We start from the raw sequence: 12,568 nt of genomic DNA, 5'->3' as shown, positions 1-12,568 counted from the left end.
CAACACCAAGGTGCATGGTGAGCATTATGGAGGTAGGAAATCACAGACTACATGAAGGGATCAGTAAATAGTTCACTTTGACAAGAATGAAAAGATACAAGTAAAATATTCTGGAAATATGGGAAGCTGGTGCATATCATAGAGATATTTAACATTCCTTAGAATGTCAGGCTAAGGAGTTTGAGCTTTAATCTGTCAATGCTGGGAAGTTATTTAAGATTACTGGGTAGGAGAATAAAATACCGTAACTATAGTTTACATTAATATGACAGCCTCAGAGAGGAAAGATTTTTCCTCTACTCTGTTAGATTCTGTGGCTGGGGCTATGAATTGAGCAAGGGACAGATTAATAGAAGAAAAAACATGATTAATATTTTTGCATAACATGGTGGGCTTCCTGGAAAGAAATAAAATACCTAAAGAAGTTATTAAACCTGAGGGTTTATATACCATACAAAGCAGTAAATTGGGATTTTAGTGGGAAAGTTACCAGGAAATAAACATACATATATTAGTGGAAGATAAGTGTTATTTTATAAGTGTGTTTGTGTAGACTCATCTCTGTGTTGGCTCTTCATATCTGGTGATAAGAAAGGTACAGGTAGAGCACATTTCTCATGAGAAATTTATGTTCTGCTTTTAGATGGTAGATAACAGGGCTCTCCCATCCCCACACCTGCTGTTTCTCAATCGCTTTCATATTGAAATACTTGATATGTCAAAGAGGCTTATTTACAGAGTGGCATGTTCTGATCCCCTAAAATAGCATTCATTATGTAAAGTGTATTTATGGAGAAAAATAGAGACATTTTTCTGCTTCTAGCTTCAACTTCATTGCTATAATTTAACTATGAATAATAAATGCATTTTATAAATAGCACTGTTTCTGTAAATTTGGCTCAGAGTAATTTTCTTATTCTTTCAGAGCAAACATTCCCTCAGCAGTTGTATGTTTTCCCTTTATGCCATGATTTATGTTAAAGTAGTCAGACCTTTAAAATGTAACTTCTCTGACTCCTTTAATGGCTCACAATTTTTTTTCTTTTTTTCATTTTGTTGTTTAAAACAGAATCTAGCAAACTCTGTAGTCTGAAAATTTCTAGGCAAAGGGATCCTTGCAGGCAAAAGTACAGAAATTGGGAATTCCTTCTGTTTCTTGCCACAATATTTCCTATGGTTTTTCCTGCCTCTTTTTAACATCCAAGCTCAAAGGAGCTTGGTGATATGACCCAGTAATTCATAAAACAATACCAAAGTGGAAGAGACCAACCAATCAGTTTTATTGAGACCAGCGTTATAAAAAGCTTCTATTTGAACTAGATCTTAAAATGAGTTAAAATTTGAGACAGAAAATGGTAGTAGACAGAACTCCATGAGCATTTTAGAGAGGCTGGAGTATAGATTTTGTGCAGGACAGTTTGAAAAAGGACCTTCCCTGTTGAAAATTATCTGACAAAAGAGAAAAAGATCATTAGAGAAAAGACTGTTGCTTCCCATCTGACTTGCTGTTATGACTTGGAATATATCACCTTTGAGCTCAATCACCCTTACTCTTGCTTTTCTCTTCTTTAAAAAGGGGACAGTGATACAGAAAGCACAAAGTATTGTGGAAATGTCATAATATGATGTGTTAAACCAGTAGCTGACTCAATGTATGTTATTCAAAGGAATTAGTTTCCTTCTGCTTATCTTCTTTTCATACAAGGACTTTATTCATTAGATAATGGTGTATAAGTGAAGATTTTTTAAACAGAGGAATGATTTGGACTATAGAATCAAATATAGCTTTAAAAATCAAGTCTGGTAGCACTGTCAAGGATGGGCAAAATGAATGAATGTGTGATTGAAAATATTTGAGACCTGTTAACATTATCACTCCCAATATAGTTTGAGCCATATTTGTGATACTTGCTTAGATATATTTATGCATAGAATTTTTATGCATAGAATTTTAAGACTAGCATTGAAATCATAATGTACCAACAGAATGAATGAACAATATGAAATTATAAAGTAAATTTATTTTTTATCTCCTATTAATTAATTCATTCATTCATTCATTCTTTTGAGAACAGTTCTCCCTGTGTAATCTAGGCTCACCCACAGCTTGCTGTGTAGCTCATGCTAACCTCAAACTTGAGGCCCAGCTGCTACAATTATATGAATGTGCCACCACACGTGCCCTGACTTTCTATTTGAATCCAATCCTTGACTTACTTCTTCCTATGTCCTTTGCTGAGTATTTGGGCTGGTCCTAAGACTTTTTTGGTTATAATTCAAGCCATTCTCCAAGCACTTAAAACTTCAAAACACAGCTTTGCATTGTAAATGTTATAATTAAAAAGGACTAGGATTATCAGTGTTAAAGCCCTGTGTTCAACCCAGTATTAATATATATACTTCCATATATGTATGTATATTTGCATCATGGTTTAACATGTGGTATGTTTTAATCTTAATACTATGGCCTGACCTTCCTTTATTGTGTCTTGATATTGTATTGTTAAAAAAACAAAAAACAGAAGATTTATATTTTATCTACAGTAAAATGAAATTAAAATATATAACTATATTCTTATTCTTAAAAAATAATTTTCATCAGTTTGAAAAATATGGCACTTTTAATGGAAATTCTTCTATCTGTAACTAAAATATTCATTTTTTGTTTTGTATAGATGTTATGGAGAAACATTTTGCTTGTTCTAACCAAGGGCTCCCCAAAATTAATGAAATAATGAAGTTGCGTCTATCCTCAAAAAATTTGGTAAGATTCTCTAACAGCATTTCTTATGACCCTTCACATTTCTTTTAAATCCATGTGTAAAACCAATAACACTGTACTCCTTTCAGATTTGGGAAGATGAATTCTATATAATCTTTGGTATACTTTCTAGACCTTGAACACTTAATTCAGGTAAAATTTCATTTAGCCATTGAGTACCCTGAGTGGTTTTGCTTTGTTATTGTTTTTAAATGTTGCCTCCTCTCTCTTTTTCCTAAGATCAACTGTAACAATTGTCTATGGAGCTTATTTCTCCTTTTGAAGTTTGACAAATATAATCTGGTAGAGAAAGAAAATTGTCTCACATGGCGTTGACAAAGAAGCCACACTGAAGTTGTCATTTTGAGTAAGGGATGACATGATCCTTTGATTCAAATAATAAGAGACTTCTTTTAAAAACAAACAACATGGCCACAGCAATTAGACAAGAGAAAGAAATAAAAGGAATAAAGATAGGAAAGGAAGAAGTTAAACTGTTATTATTTTCTGACAATATGATACTGTACATAGAAGACCCAAAAAGCTCCCCCAAAAGACTTCTACACTTAATTGACAGATTCAGGAAGGTGCCCTAGGACTTTGCATTGGTGGCCCTCCTTTGTGGCAGAGGAGGGATCCAGACCACCATACCACCTCTCCCACCACAGAGGAGGTGACCCACACAGGCACCAGCAACACATACACACACACACACACACACACACACACACACACACACACACCCGTTGAAATGTAAGCCTCAAAACCAGACTTCCAAATCACCTACAGCAACTCCAAAGGGAAATGAGATGGAACACTCTGAAACTCAACCACCTGGACTCCCTGAATTGGCAACAAAAGAGGATCTGGAAAAAATGAAATCAGAAATAATTTCTCAGATAACAGCAGAGATTGTGCTCATTGTGCAAGACATGATTAATGAATCTAGAGGAGCTGAGGAACATGATGGAATCCCAACATAGGAAACAAATGAAATCCATAAAACACATGCAAACAGATTTCCAGGAGATTAAAAACAACATTGAAAGTCTATGCAGCAGAATGAGCCCATGTGAGGACAGAATTCCAGATATAGAAGATAAGACCGTAATTAGTGAAGAAACGAAAAATTTCTTTAAAATTATAAGGGACCAAGAGAAATCAATCCAGCAGCTGCTAGACAATGCAAAGAAGAATAACATAAGACTGATTGGAGTCAATGAAGAAACAGGAAAGAGTGCAGATGACATTAAAAAAACCACTCACAGAAGTGATGGCAGAAAACTTCCCAAGCAGGGGGAAAGAACTTGATATACAGATAAGTGAGGCATATAGGACTCCAACTAGCCTTGATCAAAAACAATCTACACATAGGCATATAATAGGTAAGATTCCAGAAACCCAGCAAAAGAACAAAATTCTACAAGCAGTTAGAGAAAATAAACAAATCACACACAAAGGAAAACCATCAGAATCACAGCAGACTTCTCAATGCAAACATTCAAGGCAAAAAGAGCATGGAGTGATGTATTACAAGCCCTAAAGGAAAACAGCCTCCAACCCAGATTGATGTACCCTGCAGAACCGTCTTTCAAAATTGATGAAGAAATAAGATACTTTCATGACAAAGAGCACCTTAGGAACTTCATAAATACCAAACCAGCACTCCAAAAAATTTTAGACAATATCCTAGGAAAAGACAAAGAGGACCTCAGCCCCAGGAAATGCAGCAGAATGAATCCGTTGGGCACAACAAGAAATTAAATCCAAAGGGGGAGAATCTGACAAAAAGAAAAAGTCATGACAATGATAAGTCAATACATATCAGTTATAACCATCAATGTTAATAGTCTCAATTCACCAATCAAAAGAAATAGACTGAAAGAATGGGTCAAGAAGCAAAATCCAACAATATGCTGCATACAAGAAACACACTTAATTCAAAGGAAACTCATAGACTGAAATTTAAAGGGTGGAAAACAATACTTCATGCGATGGGAACCCGAAAAAAAGCAGGAGTAGCTATCCTCTTTGCAGATCAAGTGGATTTCAAACCAACACTGATTAAGAGACACAAAGAAGGACACTACATCCTTGTAAAGGGAACAATCCAACAGGAAGAAATGACAATCATAAATATATATGCACCACACGCTAGTGTGCTCAAATATAAAAAACAAATACTAACAGACATGAAAAGTCATATATGCACTAATACAATAGTAGTGGGGGACCTCGATATCCCACTGTCACAAATAGATAGATCAACTAGACATAAAATAAGCAACGAAATACCAGAACTCAATCAAACTCTTGAACAAATGAACTTAACAGATGTTTACAGAGTGTTCCACCCCACAAAATGAGAATACACATTCTTTTCTGCTGCACATGGGTCATTTTCCAAAATAGACCACATACTCACTCATAGACCTTGTTTAAATGCAAAGGAATTGATGTTATCCTCTGGATATTATCAGACCATAGTGTAATGAAATTGTAGATCAATAGCAAAAGAAACTGCAAAAATTTCATAAACACATGGAAATTGAACAGCACACTTTGTAATAACCAATGGGTCACAGGGGAAATTAAAGAAGAAATCAGACAGTTCCTTCAATTAAATGACAACAACAGTACAACATATAGGAATCTATGGGACACAATGAAAGCAGTCTTACAAGGGAAATACATAGCAGTGAATATGCATATTAGGAAAACAGATCAAACCCAATTAAGCAACCTTATGCTGAACCTCAAGACTCTAGAAAAAGAAGAGCAGGACAAACCCAAAGCTCATGCAAGGGAGGAAATTATAAAGATCAGGGCAGAAATCAATTCAATGGAGACTAAGAGAACAATACAAAAAATTAATGAAGCCAAGAGTTGGTTCTTCAAAAGAATCAACAAAATTGACAAACCCTTAGCCAACCTTGTCAGAAAAAGGAAAGAAAAGGCCCAAATCCATGCAATTAGGAATGAAAAGGTTGAAATTACAATGGACCCAGCAGAAATCCAGAGGATCATCAATACCTACTTCCAGAACCTATATGCCAATAAGATGGAAACCACATAAGAAATGGACAAATAACTAGATATGTATGAATTACCAAAGTTGAATAAAGAAGACCTAAAAATTCTAAACAACCCACTATCAATCAATGAAATTCAAAATGTAATTAAAAACTTACCAACTAAGAAAAGCCCAGGTCATGATGGGTTCACTGCCAAATTCTACAAGACATTTAGAGAAGAACTACTGCCACTACTCTTTAAACTCTTCAATGAAATTGAAAGGGAAGCAATACTCCCGAATACATTCCTGGAAGCAAGCATCACCTTGATCCCCAAAGCAGAGAAAGACCCAACGGAAAAAGAGAACTAGAGGCCAATCTCACTAATGAACATAGATGCTAAAATCCTTAATAAGATGCTGGCAAATAAAATGCAGAAGATCATCAAGAAGATCATACACCCTGACCAAGTGGGATTCATCCCAGGGATGCAGGGATGGTTCAACATACACAAATCAATCAATGTAATACACTATATCAATAGAGCCAAGGACAAAAACCAGATGATCATCTCAATAGATCCAGAAAAAGCATTTGACAAAATTCAACACTCATTTATGATAAAAAAAAAAACCCTACGAAAAATGGGAATAGACAGTCTCTACCTCAATCTGATAAAAGCCATCTATGAACAATCAACAGCCAATATCATATTAAATGGTCAAAAACTGAAATCCTTCACACTAAAATCAGGAACAAGACAAGGATGTCCACTGTCACCACTACCATTCAATGTAGCTTTGGAAACATAAGCCACAGCAATTAGACAAGAGAAAAAAAAGGAATAAGGACAGGAAATGAAGAAGTCAAATTGTCATTATTTGCAGATGACATGATATTCTATATAGAAGATCCCAAGAACTCCACCAAAAGTCTTCTAGACTTCATAAACAAATTCAGTAATGTACCTGCATACCAGGGCAGCATACAAAAATCAATAGCTTTCCTCTACACGAACAACAGACTCACTGAGAGAGAAATAGGGCAAACAATTCCTTTCACAATAGCATCCAAGAAACTGAAATACCTAGGAATCAACCTAACAAAAGAAATCAAAGACCTCTTCTCTGAAAACTGTAGCACTCTGAAAAGAGAGATTGAAGACAATATCAGAAAATGGAAAGACATCCCTTCCCTGGGTGGGAAGAATCAACATAGTGACAATGGCCATACTTCCAAAACTGCTATACAGATTCAATGCAATCCTGATTGAAATCCAAGCAGCATACTTCATGGACCTTGAGAAAACAATCCAAAAATTCATTTAGAATGAGAAAAGACCCAGAACAGCAAAAGTAATTCTAGGCAACAGAGACATGGCAGGGGGTATCACAACCTTCAACTTGAAACTATACTACACAGTCACTGTTTCAAAAACAGCATGGAACTGGCAAAGAAACAGACTGAAGGACCAGTGGAATAGATTAGAACATGCAGAAACAACTCCAGACACACTCAGCCACCTTATCTTCGACAAAGGAGCCAAACACCCTCACTGGAGGAAAGATAGCCTCTTTAATAAATGGTGCTGGAAAAATTGGGCTTCAACATGCCAAAGATTAAAACTAGACCTATATCTCTCACCATGCACTAAGCTAAAATCAAAATGGACTAAAGATCTAAACATTAAAACAGAAATGCTGAACCAGCTGGAGGAGAGGTTAGGTAGAACTCTTGAAGACATTGGTGTAGGAAAAGATTTTATGAACAAAACCTCAGTTGCCCGTGAACTAGTACAAACAATCAACAAGTGGGATCTCTTTTTATTAAAAAGCTGCACAGCAAGAAAAACCACCAGTAGTGTGCAGAGACAACCCACAATTTGGGAAAAAATTTTCTCCAGCTGTCCCTCAGAAAAAGGTCTACTACCTAGAATCTATAAAGAACTTTAAAAAATTAGACCTCCCAAATTTAAAGACCCAATCCAAAAATGGGCATCTGAAATGAACAGACATTTCTCAGGCAAAGAAGTAGAAATAGTAAATAAACATATGAAAAAATGATCAACATCCATGGTCATTCGAGAGATGCAAATGAAAAGAGCGCTGAGATTCCATCTAACCCCAGAAAGAATGGCTGCTATCATGAAATCAACCAATAACAAATGCTGGTGGGGCTGTGCAGAAAGAGGAACCCTGCTCCACTGCTGGTGGGAGTGTAGACTGGTGCAACCACTGTGGAAATCAATATGGAGATATCTCAGAGAACTGGGATTAGAGGTCCCATTTGACCCAGCTATTCCCCTGCAGGGTATCTTCCCCAAAGAACTAAATGAATCATACCACAGTGATATATGTGCACCCATGTTCATAGCACCACAATTTGTAATAGCTAAAACTTGGAAGCAGCCCAGTTGCCCATCAACTGGAGACTGGAAAAAGAAAATGTGGTTTTTTTATACAATGGAGTACTACTCAGCCATACAAAATGTGAAATTAGAGACATTTATAGCTAAATGGATGTACATTGAAGCGATACTATTAGGTGAAATAAATACAGCACACATGTATAAATATCAAATAGTTTCTCTAGTGTGAGAAACTGAAAGGACAAATAAGGACTAAAAGGTATAATAGATAATGTGAAATAGGAAGAAAAGGGGCAAAGGGGAATGGGAAGAGGGAGGGGTAGGGAAAGGAAAGAACGGTATGGAATTAATATGAAAAAATGGAAACAAATTCTTTATAAATAGGGAGGGATGGAGGGGTTGAAGGGAGAGCAGGGAAAGGGGGAAAAATTTAAAAAATTGACAGAATCAATACACTAGCTGGATACAAGGTCAACACTCAAAAATAAATAGCCTTCTTGTACACAAATAACAGACTCACTGAGAGAGAAATTAGGGAAATAATTCCTTTCACAATAGTGTCCAAAAAATTAAATATCTAGGAATCAATCTAACAAAGGAAGCAAAAGACCTCTACACTGAGAACTACAGCACTCTGAAAAAAGAGATCGAAGAGGATATAAGAAAATGGAAAGACATCCCGTGTTCCTGGGTAGGAAGAACCAATATAGTGAAAATGGCCATACTTCCAAAACTGCTATACAGATTCAATGCAATCCTGATTGAAATCCCAACAGTGTATTTCACAGAACTAGAGAAAACAATCGAAAAATTCATTTGGAACCAGAAGAGACCTAGAATAGCAAAAGCAATTCTAAGCAACAGAGACATGGCAGGGGGTATCACAATCCCCAACTTGAAACTATACTACAAAGCCACTATGGTAAAAACACCATGGTACTGGCAAGTAATAGATTAGAAGATGCAGAAACAACTCCAGACATACTCAGCTACCTCATCTTTGGCAAAGGAACCAACTATCCTCACTGGAGGGAAGATAGCCTCTTTAATAAATGGTGTTGGAAAAATTGGATTTCAATTTGCCAAAGATTAAAACTAGACCCCTATCTTTCACCATGCACTAAACTAAAATCAGATTGAAGTAAAGATCTAAATATTAAAACAGAAACAGGGCCGGAGATTTAGCTCAGTGGTTCCACTGCATGCCTCACAAGCACAAGCTCCTGAGTTTGATCCCCAGCACCAAAAAAAAAAAAAAAAACACTAAACTTGCTGGGAGATAAGTTAGGTAGAACTCTGGAAGACATCGGCATAGGAAAAGACTTTATGATCATAACCTCAGTAGCACGGGAACTAGCAGAAAGAATCAACAACTGGGATCTCATCTTATTAAAAAGCTTCTGCACTGCAAGAGAAACCTTCAACAGAGCTAAAAGACAACCTACAATATGGAAAAAAATTTTACCAGCTGTTCCTCAGACAAAGGACTAATATCTAGAATATATAAAGAACTCAAAAAAATCAGATTCCCCAAATATAAGGACTCGATTCAAAAATGGGGATCTGAAATGAACAGACATTTCTCAGACAAAGAAGTAAAAGCACCAAATAAACATATGAAAAAGTGTTCAGCATCACTGGTCATTTGACAGATGCAGATGAAAATAACACTAAGATTCCACCTCACCCCAGAAAGAATGGCTGTTATCAAGAAATCAACCAATAACAAATGCTAGCAGGGTTGTGGGAAGAAAGAAACCCTTCCTTATTGTTGATGAGAGTGCAGACTGATGCAACCACTGTGGAAATCAATGTGGAGATATCTCAAAGAACTATGATTAGAGGTCCCATTTGACCCAGCTGTCCCTCTGCTGGGTATCTTCCCAAAAGAATTAAAAGAATCATACCACAGCAATATATGGGCATCCATGTTTATAGTGGCACAGTTTGTAATAGCTAAAACTTGGAAACAGCCCAATTGCCCATCAACTGGAGAATGGATAAAAAAAATGTGGGGTTTTTAAAAAATAAAATGGAGTACTACTCAGCCATAAAGAATGAGGAACTAGAGACATTTATAGCTAAGTGGATGCATATTGAGGCCATACTCTTAAATGAAATAAATAGGACACACGTGTAAATACCAAATAATTTCTCTGGTGTGAAAAACTAAAAGTGTAAATAAGGTTCAAATGGTATAATTGATAATGTGAAATAGGAAGAAAAGGTCTAAAGGAGTTGGGGAAATGGGAGACGTAGGGGAAAGGAAAGAAGGGAAAAGAAAAAATATGAGAAGGAAAAAATAGAAACAAAGTCTTTATAAATAGGGAAGGTTGGAGGGGGTGAAGGGAGGGCAGACAAATGGGGAAAAAATAAGAAGCAAGATACATCATGAAAAGGTACATGATCCCAATGATGAATGTAACTGTATTGTATACCTAAAATGTACTGATAAATTAATGTAAAAACTACACAACAAAATAAAATACAGCATTCAGATAGCCATGCAGAAAATCCTCAACAAAATATTAGCAAATAGAATGCAGCACAGTAGCAAAATAATCATACATCATGAATAAGTAGGTTTCATTCCAGAGATGCAAGGATGGTTGAACATACTTAAGTCTGTAAGTGTAATACATCACATAAAGAAGAACAAGGTCAAAAACCACATGGTCATACTAATAGAGCCAGAAAAGGCTTTCCACTAGGACAAACAATCAACAAATGGGATCTCTTCTTATTAAAAAGCTTCTGCACAGCAAGAGAAACCACCAGCAGTGTGAAGAGACAACCCACAATGTGGGAAAAAATCTTCACCTGCTCTTCCTCAGACAAAGGTCTACTATCTCAAATCTATAAAGAACTTAAAAAGATCAGACCTCGCAAATTTAAAGACCCAATCCAAAAATGGGCATCTGAAATGAACAGACATTTCTCAGACAAAGAAGTAGAAATAGCAAATAAATACATGAAAAAATGTTCACCATCACTGGTCATTCGAGAGATGCAAATGAAAACAACGCTGAGATTCCACTTCACTCCAGAAAGAATGGCTGCTATCATGAAATCAACCAATAACAAATGCTGGTGGGGCTGTGGGGAAAGAGGAACCCTGCTCCACTGCTGGTGGGAGTGTAGATTGGTGCAACCACTGTGGAAATAAGTATGGAGATACCTCAAAGAACTAGGACTGGAAGTCCCATTTGACCCCGCTATTCCACTGCTGGGGATCGTCCCCAAAGAATTAAAAGAATCATACCACAGTGATATATGTGCACCCATGTTCATAGCACCACAATTTGTAATAGCTAAAACTTGGAAACAGCCCAAATGCCCATCAACTGGAGACTGGGTAAAGAAAATGTGGTTTTTTTATAAAATGGAGTACTACTCAGCCATAAAAATGAGAAATTAGAGACATTTATAGCTAAGTGGATGCACATTGAGGCAATACTCTTAAGTGAAATAAATAGGACACACTTGTGTAAATACCGAATAGTTTCTCTGGTGTGAGAAACTGAAAGTGTAAATAAGGACTAAATGTATAATAGGTAATGTGAAATAGGAAGAAAAGGGGCAAAGGGGAAGGAAGTGGGAGGGCTAGGGGGAAGGGTAGAAGGGAATGGGATTAATATGAGAAAATGGAAAAATAGGAACAAAATCTTTGTAAATAGGGAGGACTGGAGCAGTTGAAGGGAGGGCTGGGCAAGGGTGAAAAATAAGAACCAAGAGAGACTATGTAAAGGTGCACATTTCCAATGATGAATGTCATTATATTGCATACCTAAAATGTACCAATGATTAGAATGAATAATCGATGATGCAAAATAGGAAGGAAAGGTCCAAAGGGGTAGGGGTAGTGGGAGGGGCAGGGGAAAGGAAAGAAGGGAAAGGAAAAATGATGAGAAATGGAAAAAATGGAAATAAAGTCTTTGTAAATAGGGAAGGGTGGAGGGGGTGAAGGGAGGGCTAGGAATGGGGAAAAAATAAGAACCAAGATGCATTATATAAAGGTGCAATTCCCAATGAGAAATGTAATTGTGTTGTGTACCTACAATGTACCAATACAAGAATTTAATACAAAAAAAAAAAAAAGAAAAGGCTTTCCACAAAATCCAACATCCCTTCCTGATAAAAACCCCGAAGCAAACATACATGTATCATACCTGAATATGATAAGGGCTATTTATGACAAACAAATAGCCAGCATTATACTAAATGGAGAAAAACTAAAAGCATTTCCCTAAAAATCAGGGACAAGGCAAGGTTGTCCACTATCAGCTCTGGTATTCAACGCAGTTCTTGAAACATCAGCCAAAGCAGTTAGGCAAGAGAAAGAAATAAAATGGATACACATAGGAAAGGAAGAACTCAAATTATCATTATTTACAGATGGTGTGATACTCTACATAAAAGACCCAA

General features: G+C 36.4%; 1 protein-coding gene across 4 annotated transcripts in view; it reads left to right on the top strand.

Moving 5' to 3' along the window:
• Catsperb (catsper channel auxiliary subunit beta) overlaps positions 1-12,568 on the top strand; it is a 179,488-nt gene that overhangs the window by 28,604 nt on the left and 138,316 nt on the right. For 3 of the 4 annotated variants that reach the window (XR_015445101.1, XM_087195483.1, XM_087195484.1), the window contains exon 5: positions 2,676-2,764. Coding sequence is in view for 2 of the 4 variants with exons in the window: in XM_087195483.1 (XP_087051609.1) it covers positions 2,676-2,764 (89 nt within the window). In the remaining 2 variants the exon portion in view is untranslated. Of the gene's footprint in view, positions 1-2,675; positions 2,765-12,568 lie in introns of those variants that run through there. The other variant, XM_087195485.1, reaches the window with a different exon arrangement.

This window comes from Heterocephalus glaber, unplaced genomic scaffold, assembly GCF_053883595.1.
Source record: "Heterocephalus glaber isolate CG9 unplaced genomic scaffold, H.glaber_assembly_v1.0 deba00001608, whole genome shotgun sequence".
NCBI lineage: Eukaryota > Metazoa > Chordata > Mammalia > Rodentia > Bathyergidae > Heterocephalus > Heterocephalus glaber.
This window is presented reverse-complemented; position numbering and strand designations above follow the sequence as displayed.